Source organism: Paroedura picta, chromosome 7 (assembly GCF_049243985.1).
Source record: "Paroedura picta isolate Pp20150507F chromosome 7, Ppicta_v3.0, whole genome shotgun sequence".
Taxonomy (NCBI): domain Eukaryota; kingdom Metazoa; phylum Chordata; class Lepidosauria; order Squamata; family Gekkonidae; genus Paroedura; species Paroedura picta.
The window spans coordinates 120636060-120657202 of NC_135375.1; the positions used below are offsets into that span (position 1 = coordinate 120636060).

The 21143-nt window shown below is 49.1% G+C and overlaps 1 protein-coding gene across 19 annotated transcripts in view; it reads left to right on the top strand.

The window, feature by feature from the left end:
- The window catches only part of NDST2 (N-deacetylase and N-sulfotransferase 2), a 211608-nt gene that overhangs the window by 169858 nt on the left and 20607 nt on the right, over nucleotides 1-21143 (top strand). For all 19 annotated transcript variants that reach the window (XM_077346225.1, XM_077346220.1, XM_077346216.1 and 16 more), the window contains 2 exons: nucleotides 12113-12200; nucleotides 12470-12624. In XM_077346225.1, coding sequence (XP_077202340.1) covers nucleotides 12113-12200; nucleotides 12470-12624 — 243 coding nt within the window. The remainder of the gene's footprint in view (nucleotides 1-12112; nucleotides 12201-12469; nucleotides 12625-21143) is intronic.

The window sequence follows — 21143 nt, forward strand, 5'->3', positions numbered from 1 at the left end:
AGTACCGGGCCGAGCACCGAACCCTGAGGTACCCCGCTACTCACCTCTCTCCAGTCTGATGAAACATCATTGACAACAACTCTTTGAGTGCGGTTCTCTAACCAATTCCCTATCCACCTAACGATCTGAAAATCCAGATTGCAGTCCTTCAACTTATCCATCAGAACATCATGGGGAACCTTGTCAAAAGCTTTACTAAACTCCAAGTAAATGACATCAACCAAATTTCCCCAATCCAGCAAACCTGTTACTTGGTCAAAAAAGGAAACTAGGTTGGTCTGGCAGGACCTGTTGGAGACAAATCCATGCTGACTTCCTTGGATCACCAAATTGTCCTCCAGATGTTTGCAGATCGCTCCCTTTAATATCTGCTCCATTATCTTCCCCACAACAGAGGTCAGACTCACTGGTCTGTATTTTCCCGGGTCATCCTTCCTCCCTTTTTTGAAAATTGGAATAACGTTTGCTCTTTTCCAGTCCTCTGGGACATCTCCAGTCCTTAAAGAGGTTCCGAAGATGATGGACAAGGGCTGTGCAAGTTCTCTGGAAAGTTCTTTGAGTACGCTCGGGTGCATTTCATCCGGACCAGGGGATTTGAACTCATCCAGTGCAGCTAAATGCCTCTCGACAATATCTCTATCCATGTTAACATGCCATCCAGACACTATCCTTTGGCTACAGCCATCTCTAGATGTGCCTAAACACTTTGACCTGTGGGAAAAAACAGATGTAAAATAGGCACTAAGCCTTTCTGATTTCTCTGCATCTTTCGTTAGAGTTTGTCCATCCGCACCCAACAGTGGCCCTATTGCCTCCTTTACTTTACGTTTGCTCCTCACGTAACTGAAAAATCTTTTCTTGTTACAATGGGCTTCCCTGGCCAATCTTAGCTCACTCTCAGCTTTGGCCTTTCTGATGATTGATCTACAGTGCCTAGTAACCTGTAGGTACTCTTCTTTAGAGCTCTGTCCTTTCCTCCATTTCCTGAACATTTTCCTTTTCTTTCTTAGTTCCTCTTGAAGTTCTCTGTTCATCCAAATAGGCTTCTTAGAGCTCCTGCAGTGTTTTCGTCTTTCTGGGATAGTCATTGATTGAGCATGCAACAGCTCTTGTGTGAGTAGCGCCCACCCTTCACATGCTCCCTTCCCTTCCAGCATTCTCGTCCATGGTATAACACTCCTCATGCCTCTGAGTTTATTAAAGTTTGCCCTACGAAAATCCAACATCCGCATCTGGCTACAAGCTTCGTTGGCTCCCCATCTCAAAAGGAATTCTATGAGGACATGGTCACTTCCCCCTAAGGTCCCCACCTCCTTCACCTCATCCACCAACTCTTGCCTGTTGGTCAGTATTAAGTCCAGTATGGCTGAACCTCTTGTGGGTTCATCTACCATTTGATAAATGAAATTGTCAGCCAGGCAGGTCAGAAACTTGTTACAATGGGCTTCCCTGACCAATCTTAGCTCACTCTCAGCTTTGGCCGTTCTGGTGATTGATCTACAATGCCTAGTAACCTGTAGGTACTCTTCTTTAGAGCTCTGTCCTTCCCTCCATTTCCTGAACATTTTCCTTTTCTTTCTTAGTTCCTAAGAAAGGAACTGCCTGCTCATGTTTAGCTTACAATCCACAAGTACCCCAAGGTCTCGTTCACACACAGTGTTTCCTAGAAGTGTATTCCCCATCCAGTAGGCATGCTTTTCATTTTTCTGACCCAGATGCAGAACTTTACACTTATCTTTAACTGCTCCTGCGGAGCGGATTAAATAATCGGTTAAGGGCAACTAAGGAGGGCCCTGTCCGTGATGAGGAAGGGTGCCGATAGGCCCCTTCCTCATGACTGACAATCGGAGGGCCCTCCAATTGTCATTCCGGCATTGGTCCCTTGCCGCTGGCTGGCCTAATCGGGAGCCGCGAAGCGCCTCCCAATCCGCCCCCTTCCACCTTGCCTGCAGCCGCGCGGAGCCCGCCATTCCCTCAGTCGCCTCACACACGGACGGGCGCACCGTCGACCTATGCCCAGAAACGGCCAGCCGCTGCGGCCCTACCACCGCCTCCTCGTCCACGACTGGCCACGCCACAGCCGCCTGCCAGCGGCCTGCGCCGCCAACCGACGCTGCAGCGCCCGCCTGCAGTGCCGCCCGCACCTCCCATGACCACCCCTCTACTCTCCCCACACACGCCTCACCTCCCTTTGGGAGCTCCGGCCACGCTTGCACTCCCGCGCCTACACGCGCACACGTGTCCGTGTCGTTTCTTCTACGACAGATCCCCTGGGGTTGCCAGGGGTGAGCCTCACCCTGCTGCTGCAGCTAAGGGCCCGCGAACAGCCTCGCTGCCGCCCACGCGGTCAGCCGCGAGCTGCCTGCGCCCTGGGGGAGGGCAGCGGAGAGACACCTGTGAAGATCGCTACTCTCCGCCTATGCTTCCGCCAGGGGTGAGCCTCACCCCCATTACTCTGGCCGCTGCTCCGACGGGCCCGTGAAAAGCCTCCCCGCCACCCACGCGGTAAGCCGCGAGCTGCCTGCACCCTAGGGGGGGGCCATGGAGAGACATCTGCGAAGATCCGTCATCTCCACCCATGCTTCCGCCAGGGGCGACCCTCACCCCCATTACTCCGGCCGCTGCACCGACGGGCCCGCGAAAAGCCTCCCCGCCGCCCACAAAGTCAGGCGCCACGAGCCCAGCCCCTGGAGGGGGGAGGGGCCGCAGAGACACACACACGGAGGCAGACACCGATGGAGAGCTCCAGACTGGGTAAGAGGAACACAGACAGACACCACACAGAGAACGGCAGGGAACAAGGAAGTACAATACGAGGAAGGGGATGACACAGAGGGACATACCGGCCTGGGAGAAACACATGGAGAAGGAAACACAGTCCCACAGATTGCCATCGATGGGAGACACACAGGACATACAGCCAGGACTCGGTCGCTGGGTGGGAGGATGGGGGGGGGGGAGCAAGACAGACACACAGGGCACTGGGAGACTTTGACAGATCAACGCAGAGACAGACAGCCACAGCCACAAAGGAGATTCAGGAACACAAGAAGCCAGACACACTACAAGCTCACACGCTTGCTACCCCACCCTTCCTTGCACCTGTCGTCTTTACACGTCGCTATCTCTGCTCCCACGCCTGGGGGAAGCCGCCCCCACTCTCTCCCCCCCCTCACCTGCTGAGGCAAACGAGCGCGGGACCCTTTCTTCTAGCGCCCGCTGTCTGCCACCCACAGCGGGCTTATATTCTAGTCTTTATTAAATTGCATCTTGTTCTCATTTGCCCATTTTTCCATTGTGTTCAGATCTCGTTGAACTCTGTCTCTATCTTCCGGAGTATTTGCCAGTCCTCCCAATTTGGTCTCATTTGCAAACTTGATGAGTAGTCCCTCCACCCCCTCATCTAGATCATTAATAAATATGTTAAAAAGTACCGGAATGAGCCCTGAGGTACCTCACTACTCACCTCCCTCCTGTCTGACAACAACTCTTTGAGTGCGATTCTCTAACCAATTCCCTATCCACCTATCTGAAAATCCAGATTGCAGTCCTTCAATTTAGATTGCAGTCCTTCATTCACACAACCCTCCCTCCTACCCCACAGTGGGGCACTACCTTTGCTTCTTGCCTGCCAGTAGCAAGGGGGTCAGGACTGAGGTAAGAGTGCTTGCTCATCCCATACCATGTGACTTTAGGCGGGAAGGTCCCCTTATGATGGGAGGGGCTGGCACTCTGGGGAGCTGTTTCTAGAAGTTTAGCTTGCAAGTTCTTTCTCCATGACAAAGCCTCACTGTTGTTAGAGCTCTCAAGCATGATGATCTCCAGACTCAACACAAAGACATTCCAGAGACCTTTGAAAGTTCCTGCAAATAATGTGCAAGCAGGTAAAGAGGATTGTGGTGCCACCTAGGACAAGCCTTCAGTGGTGGAGAGATGAAAACCTGGACAAAGTCCTTCGGGATGCTGCAGGATGTGTTGGGGTATACTGATATGAGCTTGAGCGGCTGGGGAGCAACAATGGACAAGATCTTGAGACAGGGTACCTGGAGCCACAGTAAGCAGTCCTTACTGATAAATGTACTCAAGATGAGAGCAAACTTCTGTTCTTTAAAGCACTTTCAGATGTCGATTCAGGGACAATAGGTCCTGATCAGGATCAACAATGTGGCAGTAAAAGCCTACATCAACAAACAAGGCATCTCATGATCCATCAACCTTCACAAAGAGGCCATGAGTTTCTTGTGCTAGTTGGAAAGGATCCTGGCCAGAATAAGAGTGAAACATGTCTGGGAAGTAGAGTTTCAAGGAAAGCAAAAGCATTGTTCATCACAGTAGACCTGCTGAACAAGTGTCAAAAGATGTTGCCAGTGGCAGTGAGCAGTTGTCTTAGATAGTGTAGCACGGAGACATACAAATTTCAAAAGCATATATCCCTGCTGGGCATTATGGTTCATTCAAATGCAGCCCTACCTAAGAGACCTACAGTGGAAGAAATCTGTAAGGCAGCAACGTGGCCCTCCATCTCTACATTCATCCACCATTACAAAATTAACTCTTACAGCAGTGACCAAGTGTCCTAGAGACATGTGTGTTGGAAGTGTGATTCTGATTATCCCACCCAAGAAAGGAAAAGAGGGACATAGCTTGGGTCCCAGAGATGTCCTTGTCGCTCAGAGGGAGAATGACCATTAGATACTCAATTTTTCCTCTGAGAAGAAAAAGAGGACATCTCCTCCCCACTCCCCATCATTGGGGGTGGGGGAAGAAAAAAGATTGAAAAGAACAAAGAACTGAAGGAACTTGCAAGTGAGAGTAACAATGTTAGCCTCTATTCAGGGAGGGCATGCCTATAGTTCTATGTTTGCTTACTGTTATATTATTATTCTTGTCCTAAACCAATTGTTATTATTAGTGAAAGTTTAAGTTATTAAAGCTGTTGGAGTTACCAAACTGAATTTCTGGGGGACTCCACCAGTGGCTACAAGAAGAACTTCTCAAGTCCTGTCTCCCTGATGGACTAGTGGAAATCGCCCAGAGATGTCCTCTTCTTAGCCTCAGAGGAGAAGACCCCTTTACAGTGGGTATCTAATGGTCATTCTTTGCCTCCCAGAGCATTGTTGGGAAAAATTGTTTTAGCATAAGCATCCTTGTGTATAGGGCAGCAAATTGGGTAAAATTTGCAAATGCGTGCATGGCCTACACATATTAGTTTTACAGAGTTCTGGAATCTCTTGTGAGGAAATCTGAGGCAGGGAATTGCAAAGACACTTAGGCTTCTGAGAAAGCTGCAGGGGTAGAAGGGGCAAGGAACACGGGGAGACAGTCAGAAGATTAACCTAGAAGATTACTAGGTTACTAGACACTGTAGATCAATCATCAGAAAGGCCAAAGCTGAGAGTGACGATTGGCCAGGGAAGCCCACTGTAACAAAAGATTTTTCAGTTATGTGAGGAGCAAACGTAAAGTAAAGGAGGCAATAGGCCCTCTGTTGGGTGCGGATGGACAAACTCTAACAGATGGACAAACTCTAGCAGAGAAAGCAGAAAGCAGAGGAACTAGAGATCAAATTGCCAACATATGCTGGATCATGGCGAAAGCTAGGGAATTCCGGAAAAACATCTACTTCCGCTTCATGCTAAAGCCTTTGATTGTGTGGAACACAATAAATTGTGGCAAGTTCTTAAAGAGTTGGGAATACCAGAGCAGTGGTCCTCAACCTTTTTATCACCGGGGACCGGTCAACGCTTGACAATTTTACTGTGGCCCGGGGGGGTAGTATTTTGCCCAAGGGATGTTGCCGCTGCCGTCTGAGCCCCTGCTCCACTTGCTTTCCCGCTGGCACACGTAACTTCCCACCGCCCGCTGGGGGGCGCAGCCAGCAGCAGCTGCGCAGTGCTACACGGAGGGGGAGCCCCGGCCATGGCGGCCACCGGAGAGCACCAAAGGTGAGCTGGCGGCAGAGTAGCAGGGAAGCCCCCAAGGCAGCAGTCGGGGAGGAGGACAAGGAGGAACTGTGGCCCGGTACCAACTGATCTACGGACCGGTACCAGTCCCCAGACTGGGGGTTAGGGACCACTGTAGCAGAGCATCTTATCTGTCTCTTGAGAAACTTATATGCAGATCAAGAAGCAACAGTGAGAACTGGGCATGGAATCACTGATTGGTTCAAAATTGAGAAAGGAGTTTGGCAAGGCTGTATGCTGTCGCCTTGCCTATTTGACTTGTATGCGGAGCACATCATAAGAAAGGCGGGGTTAGATGAGTCACAAATTGGGATCAAGATATCAACAACCTCAGATATGCAGGTGATACCCCTCTAATGGCAGAAAGCAAAGCGGAACTAAAGAGCCTCTTGATGCGTGTGAAGGAGGAGAGTGCAAAAGTTGGCTTGAAACTCAACATCAAGAAAACAAAGATCATGGCATCCGGCCCTCTCAATTCCTGGCAAATAGATGGGGAAGAAATGGAGGTAGTGACAGATTTTATTTTCCTGGGCTCCAAGATCACTGCAGATGGGGACTGCAGCTAAGAAATTAAAAGACGCTTGCTCCTGGGGAGGAAAGCTATGGCAAATCTAAACAGCATTCTAAAAAGCAGAGCCATCACCCTGCCAACAAAAGTGCATTTAGTCAAGGCTATGGTATTCCCAGTTGCAATGTATGGCTGTGAAAGTTGGACCATAAGGAAGGCCGAGCGTCAAAGAATTGAGGCTTTTGAACCCTGGTGCTGGAGAAGACTCTTGCGAGTCCCTTGGACTGCAAGGCGAACAAACCGGTCAGTCCTAGATGAGATCAGCCCTGCCTGCTCCTTAGAAGGCCAGATCCTGAGGATGAAACTCAAATCCTTTGGCCACCTCATGAGAAGGAAGGACTCCCTGGAGAAAAGCCTAATGCTGGGAGCGATTGAGGGTAAGAGAAGAAGGGGACGATAGAGAATGAGGTGGCTGGATGGAGTCACTGAAGCAGGGGGTGCAAATTTAAATAGACTCTGGGGAATGATAGAGGACAAGAAGGCCTGGAGAATCATTGTACATGGGGTCGCGATGGGTCAGACACGACTTCGCACCTAACAACAATAACTACTTTTGTAAAGTATATATGAGTTTCAATTTTTATAAGACAGATAAAGATGGTGGACTTGGACATGAAATTGGGGTCACCATGGATGGGCAGGCAGCTGTAATATCCTGCACTGTGAAGGGGGTTGGACCCTGGAGGTCCGTTCCAACTATGTTTCTATGATACTACCATATTTATTTATTTACTTCATTTATAAAGAGAAAAGTTCTTTTCGGTTATTTTTTTTTGGGGGTAGCCTGCTTTTCTCTACTCAAAAACTCAAGAGTGGCTGACAATTGTCTTCTTGTTCCTCTCCCCACCACAGACCAACCCCTGTGAGGTAGGTGGGGCTGAGAGGTCTGTGGGAAGCCCAAGGCCCCCAGCTGGCTACATGTGGAGGAGGAGTGAGGAATCAGTCCTGGCTTTCCAGATGAGAGGTTGCTATTCTTAACCATGACAACCCACTGATTCTTTATATCTCACTTTTCTCTCCTAGTAGCTATACAAGGTAGCTTGTGTTGTTCATCTCTCCTCTGCTTTATCCTCACAACAACCCTGTGAAGTGGGTTACCCAATCAAGATGTTTCTCACCCAGCCAGCTTCCACAGTCTCAATTATGGTCTTCGAAATCCTGTTCTGATTAACAGGAAGACCAGACCCCTCCCCCCCTTCTCAGATCTCCTTTCCTCAGCTGTGGTCCATTAATTCAGGGATTCAGCAAGGCCTCTAGAACATTCGGAACCAGATTTTCTGTGCCCTATGAAGAAAATTCAGGCACTTAGGCTGACTAATTGTAATCCTGAGACCTCTGCAAGAGAGACCCTCTGGCAGCTTTCTCCATCCTCTCTGGAATTGGGGAGGGGCTGCTACAACTGCCAAAATTGTGCTGCTGCTCTGGGTTTCCCCCGTTTCCCCTGCCCTGCCCCCCCTGCAGTGGCCTCTGACACCAGAGCTTTTCTAGCCATCTTTGTTGTTCTTTTGTTTAACTGACACTTGAAAAGTGTTATAACTTTATAACTATCTCTATATCAGGTTCCTAGCCTTTAGTTAAAAAGTGTTTAATATTTTTAAGGGGAAAGACCTGGCTATACCCCAAACTGGCCTCAAGATTTTATTTTTGATTTAAAAAAGACACGTTCAGGGATGCTGGAAGAGGCGGGAGATTCAGGGGGGTTGTGAGGAAGTTGCATTGGGTCCCTATTTGGGAGAAAGGTTGGAGTATAAATGCGGTAGACCAATCATTCTAATGATGATGTAATTGCTCGTTTTAGAAGGCATGAGGGAAGCAGGTGCTGCTGGGATCTTTCTCAAACCATCACAGCGAGGGGGGGGGTGTTGGGGGAGTCACAGGAAAGACAGGAAGAACCTGGAAGGCACTTGGAAGCACCACAAAGCAGGAAGGAAGCACCAGGGGGGAGGGGGCAATGCCCATGCTGGAGCACACAGCCCAGGTGGAAGTGGCCCAAGTGAATGTGGCCCAGGTGCTTACATGCCCCTCTCTTCCTTGTTGCCTTGAGTTTTTAGTATCAGGGAATTGGAAGAGATAGCAATTTGGGAAAACAGTTTACCAGGGCAGAGTGCTTGATTTTTGAGGTGTGAATCCTGGTGCCTACAAGGCAGGGCAGCCAGGCCAGGTGGCTCCTACTCTTCTCGCTGCTACAAAGAATGTTTAACATTTCAAAGAGAGAGAACAGTAGCATTGGGGAGATTTCTCTTTTGCCTATGGTAGTTGATCATGAACCTGGTTGGTATTCTTAAGATGTAACCTTCAGAAAATGGGTCCATAGGCAAAGATCCTGTGGAGATGCTTCTTTGGGGACTAGGTGTGGATGAGCGGTCAGCAGTTGTGCAAAACAGGTTTCTTTAGGATTTTCAGCTGACAGATGTGTTGTCATAGTTACCCAAGTGAGGCTTTAAATCTCCCCTTATGCATATTGACTGGTTTGCAGTTACCTGTAACTGCTGTTCATTGAGTGGACTTCTGTGCCCAGATGGGGACTACGATGATACCGGCCGGCCACGGAGAGGAGATGGCAAACTACAATAAATGATTTTACACTCCCAGGAGAACAGCTCCTCCCTTCTAGAGAAGGCTGACTCCCTGCTCCAAAGTCACATGATTTGGGAGGGGTTAGCACCCCCTTCAAGGATCGCTGCCTTATTGTGGCAAGGGGGCTTGCATAGCTCAGTGAAGCTATGAGCTATGCCATGCAGGGCCACCCAAGACGGACAGGTCATAGCTGAGAGCTCTGACAAAAGGTGATCCACTGGAGAAGGAAATGGCAAGCCACTCCAGTATCTTTGCCATGAAAACTATGGACAGGTTCAAAAGGCAAAACGATATGACGCCAGAAGATGAGCCCCTCAGGTCGGAAGGTGTCCAATGTGCTACTGGGAAAGACAGTCTGATGCTGTAAAGACTTTTTTTCCATAGGAACCTGGAACGTCAGATCCATGAATCAATGCAAACTGGACGTGGTCAAACAAGAGATGACAAGACTAAACATCGACATTTTAGGAATCAATGAACTAAAATGGACAGGAATGGGTGAATTTAATTCAGTTGACCATCAGGTGGGCAAGAATCTCGCAGAAGAAATGGAGTAGCCTTCATAATCATTAAGAGAGTAGGAAAAGCAGTCTTGGGATATAATCCCCAAAATGACAGAATGATCTCTGTTCGAATCCAAGGCAAACCATTCAACATCACAGCAATCCAGGTCTATGCCCCAACCACTGCTGCTGAAGAGGATGAAGTCGAACAGTTCTATGAAGCCCTACAACACCTTCTAGAAGCAACGCCAAAAAAGGATGTGCTTATCATCATGGGGGATTGGAATGCTAAAGTAGGAAGCCAAAAGATAACCGGGATAACAGGCAAGTTTGGCCTTGTAGTACAAAATGAAGCAGGGCACAGGCTGGTAGAATTTTGTCAATGGTCATAGAAAACACTCTTTTCCAACAACCCAAGAGACGACTCTACACATGGACATCACCAGACGGTCAACACAGAAATCAGATAGACTATGTGGTCTGCAGCCAAAGATGGAGAAGTTCTATACAGTCAGTAAAAACAAGACCAGGAGCCGATTGTGGTTCAGATCATCAGCTTCTTGTTGCAAAATTTAGGCTTAAATTGAAGAAAGTAGGAGAAAGCACTAGGCCACTCAGGCATGAACTAAATCATATCCCCAACAAATATACAGTAGAGGTGACAAATAGATTTAAGGAATTAGATCTGATAGAGTGCCTGAAGAACTATGGATGGAGGTTCGCAACATTGTACAAGAGGTAGCAACTAAAACCATCCCAAAGAAAAAGAAATGCAAGAAATCAAAATGCCTATCTGAGGAAGCTTTACAAATAGCTAAGGAGAGAAGGGAAGTGAAAGGCAAGGGAGAAAGAGAAAGATACACCCAAATGAACGCTGAATTCCAGAGAATAGCTAGAAGAGATAAGAATGCCTTCTTAAATGAACAGTGCAAACAAATAGAAGAAAACAATAGAATGGGGAGGACCAGAGATCTTTTCAAGAAAATTGGAGATAGGAAGAGAACATTTCATGCAAAGATGGGTATGATAATGGACCAAAATGGTAGGGACCTCACAGAAGCAGAAGAGATTTTTAAAAGGTGGCAAATTTATACAGAGGAACTATCCCTGATAACCACAATGGGGTAGTTACTGACCTGGAGCCTGACATCCTGGAATGTGAAGTCAAATGGGCCTTAGGAAGTCTGAGTAACAATAAAGCTAGTGGTGGTGACAACATTCCAGTTGAACTATTCAAAATCTTAAAAGATGATGCAGTAAAAGTGCTACACTCAATCTGCCAGAAAATTTGAAAAACTCAGCAATGGCCACAAGATTGAAAAAGGTCAGTTTACATTCCAATCCCAAAGAAGGGCAATGCCAAAGAATGTTCAAACTACCGCACCATTGCACTCATGCTTTAGGATGCTTTGGGCTGATCCTGCGTTGAGCAGGGGGTTGGAGTAGATGGCCTGTATGGCCCCTTCCAACTCTATGATTCTATGATTCTATGATTTCTCATGCTAGCAAAGTTATACTCAAAATCCTACAAGCTAGGCTCCAGCAATATGTGAACCGTGAACTTCCAGAAGTACAGGCAGGATTTTGAAGAGGCAGAGGAACTAGAGATCATAGAATCACAGATGGCTGTGGCCATCTTGATACAGCAAAATATAGGAGATGGGAGTGGACTAATCACTGGAAGTGTGCCTGCAGCACTGCTTTTCCCACATCCACTTCCTTTCGAGAGTCAATGTTCATAGCCTAGTGCTATACAGAAGTGGAGGGAGTTAACTACCTTGCCAGACTTACAGATGTCCGTAATTGGAATGCTGTAGGCAAAGGCTGCAGAAGAAGCTTGAGCCCTTGTCAAATGAGTAGAGACAGCCACCAGTGGAAACAAATTGTTCAAACGCGCCTCCCGCTGCAGGGGGCGGCCAGTCTCAGGCTGCCACTGCCTACTCATGCCTAGAGCCCCGTTGCACAGAGACCTTCTCCCACAAGCAACTGCTCAGGTTGTAAGGTCATTTTTGGTCATAAGGTCCTCCTCCCATTTCATAAATGAGTCTTTAATTACTCAGTTCTTTTGAAAACTGTTTATGGAGGCATCCTGTTTATGGAGCCATCCTGGTTTCTTTAGAGTCCTCCCAGTTTTCCTTCTCAAAGGAAACGTCTGGAATTGTGCCTTCAGTATTTCACTTTTGAGAAACTCCCAACCTTCTTGGACTTCGATCTCCTTAAGTTTTTCTGTGTCTAGATCTCTGCTCGTATCGGTCCCACCTCTGGGGCCTGGGGATCAAAGTCTAGGCAAAGTCAGTTGACTTGACCATTAAAGGTAAAGAAAGAAGGCCATCTCCCAGGCACATAGCTCTGTTTGATGCTTGCTTTCAGGGAACAGACAAAGAAAGTGTTGCTGTGTTTGTAAGAGCTCTTTTGTATCTGCATGTCCATAAAGTACCAGAAAGTATTGGCCAAAAAACTCAAGTGTCTCCATTTGTCCCTTCTGCCTCCCTTCCCCACAGGCACTGCTGAACACACAGAACAAGCTGAGGACTTTAGTTCCCAATTTCACTTTCAACCTGGGCTTCTCTGGGAAATTCTACCATACAGGTAAGCATTTGGTCCCTTATTTCCCATCCCACCTACTCCTCTGTGCCTGTCCTCCAGCTGCCAGGAAGAGCAGATAGTAGCAGTGCTTCCTGGGAATCCCCGGAGCAACCTTCTGTTCAGATGGTCTTGTAAAGGCTGATTCTGGAAGGAAGATCCCACATTTATGTGTGCATGCATGTTTGTTTTATATCTGTTTGTATATGAGGGTATTCAAGCATTAATGTTTGATTCCCTGTTCTCTTCTTCCTATGGCTTCCCCCCTCCCCCAGGAACCGAGGAGGAGGATGAAGGTGATGACATGCTGCTGAAGCACCGGAAGGAGTTCTGGTGGTTCCCGCACATGTGGAGCCACATGCAGCCACACCTCTTCCACAATGTGACCGTGCTGGCCGAGCAGATGAAGCTCAACAAGCAGTTTGCTCTGGTAAGGGTAGGGGGGAGCAACAAACTTCCTCAGCCTCCCTCCCTCCCAGGTGTTGGTGTTACATATGTTTACGTGTGTATATTGAATTGTTCTATGCAGTGTTTATTTTAATGCTGAAACATTTTGATGTTTGCCCTGGGCATCCTATTTGGGTGGAAAGGCGAGACAGAAATGGTTTAAGTAATGAAATCAGCGGCTCCTGTTGATTCAAAACAGGAGTGGACCCTGTGCGTAATGGTGTGTAAAGGTTGTTCTCCCCCGAGCAGAGGATACAGTGGGTTATTTCCCACATCTCCAGGGAGGCAGGATCAACCGTGTCCTTCGCACAGGAAACCAGTCTACTTCCTGCCTCACTAGGAAGAGCTGCTAGTCAGGAGCTACCTGCAGCAATTGTATCTCTTATTATCTCTGACCAAGCCAGGACTTTGTATTTTACACAAAGAAAAGATGATTCTCAGAAGGGATCCCTCCTTTAGACCAAAGGTATCGTCATCATTCCACCACTCACAGGAGATCAGTCTTCCCAATTTTTGTTCTAAATCAACTCATCCCTCAGAATGGTTGTGGCACAATCTAGATGTAAGAAGGTAACTGAAAGCATGCCTCATAAGAACACAACCTTTTAGAAAGTCTGATTCTCTTTTCATTTCTGTTTCATTGCCTAACAAAGGGAAGGCCTTATCTTCAGTGGTCACAGGCAAAAATACCTTAGATTATGCCTAAGGATCAAAGTCCTAAGTATTCAGGCTCCCAAGTGGATCACTCCATGCACAGCACAGCCATTAATGCAGCCTTTTCAAATAGAGCCTCAGCTAAACGGGTGTGCAAAGCCACCACTTGGTCAAATCTTTCCACAAATAGCTGGGCAGGGAGAAGGAGAAAGTGCCAGCTTGGGAGCTACTGGTGAACGTTGCTTTCTTTCTTATACTGTGTGAGGGCAGTGTGTAGGTTATATAGGTTGCAGGACAGTAGGGGCTGTTTGAGTGTTGTTTTTTTGGTCTGTTCCTTGCCTGGGTGTTGAGGGACTGCTGCTAATAGCATTAGCTGATTTGCAGTTTTGCCTGCGGCTGACTCAACCCTCTGCTGGGTGAGCCTTTGTGCTATAAAAGACTCTTGCTCACCAGAGGCGTGCCAACGGCATGTGCAAAAAGGCAAGAGCTAAGGGGCTCTTGGCTTGTGGATCAAGCCAAGGACTCCATCAGAGTTTCAGAAGGGGTCCCACAATGGATCAAATTGGCATAAGCTGGCGATGAACCTGAAGCTGTGGCATGTTTGTATTTTTACCTCAGGGTAACTTTAAATACACGTGCACCAAGTGCAAGTTAGTAGCACTCCTGGAGGAGAAGGGACAGAAACTGGAAGAACACCAGTCCACATTTTATTCTAAAAAGAAGGGTGGACAGTTCTTGGAAGGAACCCATGGAGCAATTTTTGAGGGCATTTGGGAGAGGTGGGAAAGGGGTCTCACCAGTTAGAGGAGAACACAATACAAGAGGACAATGTTACCCAGAGGTGTCGAAAAATAAGGAAATGTCCTGCCCCTCTGATTTTCAGAAATCATTTCCAGGATCTGTCTGTAGATAGTGACTCTGCACCACAGGAACAAGGACTATTCCCCCACCTCCCCTGAAGGTGTTCTGGGGTGCTAGCAGCTTGGTCTGGTGCAGATGGTAGAAGGCTTGCTGTGTTACTCTTGTGACCTGTGCCTCCATGGAAAGGGAGGCATCAAGAATCATACCCAGGTTCCTGGCAAAGTGAACTACTGATAGTTGCCCTTCTTCTCTTGGACCCTTCCTGCCCAGCCACAGGACCTCTGTCTTTGAAGGGCTGAGCTTCAAACAACTCTGCTTGAGCCACCTCTTCCTTACAGGAATCTGGCTAAGGATTCAGATGGAGAATCAGGGTGGTCATCCATCAGGAAGAAGAGCTGGGTGTCTGCTCTGTTCTGGTTCAGCCTCACTGTGTTCAGTTTTGGGCACCCCAGTTGAAGGAGGATGTAGACAAACGAGAATTTCCAGAGGAGGGCAACAAAGATGGTGAGAGGTTTGGAGACCAAGAGGAAAGGTTGGAGGAGCTTGGTCTTTTTAGCCTGGAGAGGAGACGAATGAGAGGGGATCTGATAACCATCTTCAAGTATTTAAAAGGGTGCCATGAAGAGGATGGAGCAGAGTTGTTCTCTCTTGCCTTGGAGGGATGGACCGGAACCAGTGGGATGAAATTAATGCAAAAGAAGTTCCACCTAAACATCTGGAAGATGTTCCTGACAATTAGATCAGTTTCTCAGTGGAACAGGCTTCCTTTGGAAATTTTTAAACAGAGGCTGGATAGCCATTTGACAGAGAGGCTGATTCTGTGAAGATTCAAGGGGGGGCAGGTTACAGTGGATAAGAGATAGAGTTATTTAGGAAATGGAAGGAAGGCCTTATTATCACGGATAAGTATAAACAAATAACCAATAATTGTAGGGGGAGTGTTATAAATGCTAAAGCTCAATATGAGCTTAGGCTAGCAAGAAATGCTAAACATAACAAAAAAGGATTCTTTAATTATATTTCAAGCAAGAAAAAAAATAGGGACACCATAGGACCACTGTGAGGACAAGAAAGTGAAATTATAACGATGATGTAGAGAGGGCTGAACAGCTTAACTCCTATTTCTCCTCAATTTTCTCTTGTGAGGGAAATAGTGATCAATGTGGCAAAAACGTAACACAACACGGGGGACGGGAATGGTGGCCTAGGATCACTGTTGGAGTAGTCCACAAACACCTAGTTTCTTTAAATGAAACAAAGTCTTCTGGGCCAGATGAACTGCATCCAGAGGTACTAAAAGAACTTGCAGATTTGATAACCATCTTCAAATATTTAAAAGACTGCCATGTAGAGGATGGAGCAGAGTTGTTCTATCTTGCCCCGGAGGGACGGACCAGAATCAATGGTATGAAATTAATTCAAAACAAATTCTGTCTAAACACCTGGAGGAAGTTCCTGACAGAGTGGTTCCTCAGTGGAACAAACTTCCTTGGGAGATGGCGGGTTCTCCAATTTGGAAATTTTTATAGAGAGCCTGGATAGCCATCTGACGGAGAGGCTGACTCCGTGAAGGGTCAAGGTGGTAGCAGGTTATAGTGGACTAGGAATAAAGCCCATTGTAATAAAAATACAATGGGCGCTAGCAGTGATGAGAAAGAGAGAGGGGAGGTAGATTGGGGGCAGCGGCGGGTTATATGGGAGGGATCTCAGAGGGAGAGGGAGAGGCGAGGGTAGGGAGAGTAAAGACAGCCTACCAGCAACAGTGTCCAGTGGCGTTGTCCTAACGCAGCGAGTGAGGGTTGAGGGCGGTCGGGGGCTCGTCGGCAGCGAGGTCTGGTTGGCGGCCATTTTGGATGGTGGTGCGGGCCGTTGGCGGCTCGCCGGCGGCTTCCCCGTGGGCGCAGCGATGTCCGGGGGCGCTTGGGGGCTCGGCGGCGGGCTCGCAGGCTCCGGGTGTCGATGTGGTGGGCGAAGGGCAGTCCTTCGAGCGCTCCGGGTTGTTGTGGGCCCGCGGCGATGGTGAGTGAGCGGGAGCCTTCGCTTGCCAGCGTCGCGGGCAGAAGGCAGAGTTGGTCGGGCGTGGCTGCGGTCCCTTTTCTTTCTTAGTTTCTTTCTTAGAAAATCTCCCTTTTCTTTCTTAGTTCCTCTTGAAGTTCTCTGTTCATCCAAATAGGCTTCTTAGTGCTCCTGAAGTGTTTTCGTCTTTCTGGGATAGTCATTGGTTGAGCATGCAATGGCTCTTGTTTGAATAGTGCCCACCCTTCACATGCTCCCTTCCCTTCCAGCATTCTTGTCCATGGTATGACACTCATCATGTCTCTGAGTTTATTAAAGTCAGGATTGGTTAGTCAAATTACCATTATCACTGAAACAGAGCCTAGTTGGTCCAAAGGGTGGGATTTGCAGCACTGAAAATTCTTCTCAATTCCAGAGGAGACTCAGATTTTCACAGGTGCCAACTTTCAGGGCTGGGGAGCATCCCTGTACCAATATTCGGCCCAGGGGGCCTGGCTATCGAAGGAATCAAACCTCCCAATAAATGTCCTGGTGGTCAGGGCGATTTTTCTCGCCCTGCAGGCTTTTCCTTGCCCTGCAGCACAGACATGTGTTGATCAGGACCGACAATATTGCCACGCAGGCTTACCTAAATCACCGGGGGGGGGGGGAGGGGGGTCTCGGTCCAAGAAGCTACAAAGGGAAGTATCTTGGATTGGGTGGAGAACAATCTTCTATCTATACATCTGCGCCAGGCCATTCAGGAAGGAGAGTGTTCCCTGAAACCACAATGTTCCAGCTGTTAGTGGATCGATTCGGTACACCAGTAATATACCTGTTTGCCTCAGGTTTACTGCATCATGTCCCTCTTCTTCTGTCCAAGGGCAGAAGCCATCGATACCCTGAATGCATAGTGGCCATCAGGGCTTCTCTGTACGTGTTTCCTCCTCTTCCCGTTCTGCCCAGACAACTGCTGTGAAGAATATCTCAGCACCCAGTAGTAGCAGTGATCTTAGTTGCCCCATACTGGCCTCACCATCTGTGGTTCTCCACGATCATCCAGCTGGCAGGTTCCCCAAGTTCTGGACTTTCTGCAGCAGGGGCATCTAGGCCCCTCATGGATGCGTTTAACCGCATGGACATTGAGAGGGAGGCCCTGAGGAACCAGGGTTATTCAGAGGATGTAACAAATATATTCTGTCTTTGAGAAGGAAGTCGAGTATTCGCCTCTATAATGTTACATGGAAAGCCCTTGTGAGATGGGGTCAGCACAAGAAGGTTGACATGTTACCCCTTCAGTTTCTGACATCCTCAGTTTTCTTCAGGAGGAGATTTCACAAAGTCTCAAACCAGCCACCCTGCGCAGTTCATCCACAATTTGGAGAATTTCCTCTTGCAAGACATCCGTATGTCTCTAGGTTTCTCAGGGGAGCGACGGTACTAGCTCTGCCGCAGGTACACAGGTCTTGGAATCTAAACTTAGTCCTGAAGGCTCTCATAATTATTCCCTATGAACCAATCTCCTCAGTGTCGCTAAAATGGCTTCTCATGAAGACACCGTTTTTAGCTGCGGTCTCTTCTGCATGCCGGGTATCTGAACTGGGGGCGTTGTCAGTGAAATCCCATCTGTGTGAGTTCCATAAGGATAAAGTTGTCTTGTGGACTGATCCAACCTTTCAACCAAAGGTCTCACACATCACAGGAGATTAACCTACCATTTTTTTGTCCCAGTCCTAAGCATGCTAAGGAATGGGAGTGGCACATGCTTGATTTAAGGAGAGCCCTCAAGACATTCTTCATTAGGATGGAGAGTATAAGACGTTCTGATAGTCCCTTTATTTCTGTTTCTCCCCCAAACATAGGTTGTTAGATGTCTGTGGCCATCAGTAGATGTTTACGTTTATGCATCATAGAGGCATATGTGGCCCAGGGTCAGACACCTCCTGGGGACATTACAGCACATTCAGTGAGAGGGGCAGCAGCTAACGCTACATTAGCCAACCGTGTTCCTACACTAGAAATCAGCAGGGCAGCCACATGGTCACCTGTGGCCATCTTCACAAAATTATAGGATAGATGCCTATAGTTCCACTGATGCGGCATTTGGCAGGCTGGTGCTGTAGCATGTAGTGGATCATGGAGCAGACGTCCCACCCAGGACTGAGTAATGCTTTGGAAGGTCCCATTCTGCAGATGTCCTCCGCTCCAGAGGGAGAAGGATTAGTGGTCACTTACTGTGAAGGTTCCTTCTCCTCTGGAGTATGGAGGACATCTGCCCCTTGCCTGGTTGCTTCCGTTACCACTGCTCGCTGCATCACCTTACGAGTTCTAACTAACCCCCCAGGGTTAGTTAGCGGGTTAGGTTAGGCTACATTCAGAATATTTGACAGTGCAGAGAGCTCAAGTTCCTTCCTTGTTTGGTTCTGGTTAGATTGTTTCTTCTCTGGTTCCTTTTTTCATAAGATATTAAGCCATATAGCTTTCAAAGTGTTCTAACTGGAGAGAGAGAGGGAATGCCTTGGTGCAGGACCGGAACTGGAAGCAGGGATTTCCTTTTTTAGATCCTGCCTCCCTGACAAGCCAGTGGCAAAACCCATTCTGCAGATGTCCTCCTTATTCCAGAGGAGAATGACCCCTCACAGTAAGTGTCCACTGGTCATTCAGTGAGAAGTGCTTCCATCAACACTGCATCCTTAAAGGGGCCTCAGCGACACAGGTTTGCAAGGCGGCCACCTGGTCTGTCATTCCCACTTTTATAAGACATTACAGAATCAACACTCTCTGTTCAGCTGATGCCAGTTTTGGCAGTTTGGTTCTTCAGCATGTGATGGACGAGGACGTCCCCATCCCTCCTGGAAGAGGGAAGGCGGCTCTGACAGGTACCATTTGTTCAGCATGTTGTGACACAGGAGGGTCAGTTTCTCATGCTCAGCTGTTGTGCTGGGCATGCATGTAATTTGCAATCTGAATGCATGTCTCCAAATGCATGGTGAGCACAGGCCAGACAGTTACAGTTTGCCATGGAGGCTTTGGAGGTGAGTACCAGCAGACCACAATTATGGATGGTTTTGCTAGGGTTTGTTTGCTGGGGAAGCTGTTAGAATGCCAGTGGCAACCTCAGTGTTTCCTTCAAGTTCAAAAGCACCTTGAGTGGGACGCAGCAGCCTTCCTTCCAATCTTCCTACCTGGACCATTTTTTCGTAGGTTCTTATTCTCATAAAACAACCCCACAGGAGTCTGAGCCTCCTTGTATTAACTAACCTACTTGCCATACATACCTACTGTTAGATTCAGCTGGGTTGCCATATCAGTCTGAAGCAAGAGAACAATGAGTACAGGGGAACCCTTAATTTTGAATATAAGCTTTCCTCTGCTTGTATGAAATATCCAGAATTAAGCTTTGTTGGTCTTAAAGGTGCCCCTGGACTCAAACTTTGTTCTATAGCTAATGTGTCGTGGTTCGGTCCTTGGTGGCTTGGGAACGGGACCGAACCCCGCCATCAGAGGCGCCCGCGATCACGGAGGTAGGGCATGGTGATCATAGGCAAGCCGGCAGCTGGGCGCCCCACCCGATCGTTGAGGTGGCAATGGCCGCTAAAGAACCTCAATGTCCCCCTCCACCTTTTGACAAGGGCCCGGAGATGGCCCTTTGTTCCAGGAAAATGGGCCATCAGGAACCCCGGAAAACCTCGCATATGTGCATGAGTCATGATTGTATCAGCATGTTCCCTCCGCAAGTACTGGGTGGGGCAATACAGCCTAAGGAGGTGGGTTTTGTATAAAAGGGAGCTTCCACCTGGAGTTCGGTGGAAGCTCTTACTCCATACCAGCGGACTCCACGTTGCTGAAATAAAGCTTGTTCCTGTTGTATCGTTCACCCAGGCCTGGCGTGACGTTTTCTTCAAAGGGGCACCCTGTTTTTCAGTTAGCAAGCGGGTTCCCGACATCGTAAGAGCTTCCCACCGAACTCCAGGGTCGGCATCGCATCCGAGCGCTTATCGGGACGGATCCAGAGATGGCGTTTTCAAGCAACGGGGCGGTCTCGACCCCCACGAACCCCGGGAACATGAGTTTAATGTCCCCGGGAGATTTCCTCCGAAAATCGGGGGGCCAGGAGCAGCTGTCCGGGACCCCGAGACCCTCGGCAGCGGCGGCCAAGGGAAGGCGCCGGGCCATGGGTTTCCCAAGCACGGCGGGGAGCGCGCCGAGGTCTGGGGGGTTGGCCCCAACCTGGGACACCCAGCTGAGGCAGGCGCTTCGCCCGGTAGGACCTGAGGAATCCCTAGAGGACCTGCGGCGGGCCATGGCGGACTTGGCCAGGCGCTTGCAGGCAGCTGAAGCCCGTGAGCAAGCTCGGGCCGGGCCCGGGGGGACTGGTAATACAACGGCGGAGGGGATCGCGTCGAGTGAGGACGTCTCCAGCGACGAGGACGAGCCCGGTACTGGTGAGCGGGCCCCGGACCCCGACCCGGAGCAGTTTTCAGTCCCGAGTAGGCGAGACGGCCAGCGGAGAGGCGAGATAGCAGAGGATCTCGGGGGAGCGGGTGAGCCGACGGGGCGGCGAGAGCCGGACCAACGCAGGAGCGACGTGCAAGGCAGGGAGCGGCACGGCGTCGTTGGGCAAGTTGGTAGCCGGTGGAGCGGAGCAGGACGAGACGGCGGACGCCGAGAATCCCGGATCCGGAGGGGGTCGGACTACTCTCCAAAACGTTCCCCCCCAGAGCTTAAGGCGCGTTTCGACGGGACGCCGGACGACCTCCCGCAGTTCCTCCTCCACGCGCTGACGCATGCCCGGAGGTATGGAGACCGGTATGAGGACTCCGAGGACTTGGTCTGGGGGGTGGCATCGTGTCTCCAGGGCAAGGCGGGTCAGTGGTACCTAGGGTTGGCCGAGCGCGGCGACCCGGCAACTCGGGACCTGCAGGACTTCGTGGTCGCGCTCCGCCGACGATTCCAGGACCCCCAGGCTGAGGACAAGGCAAAGAGTCGGAT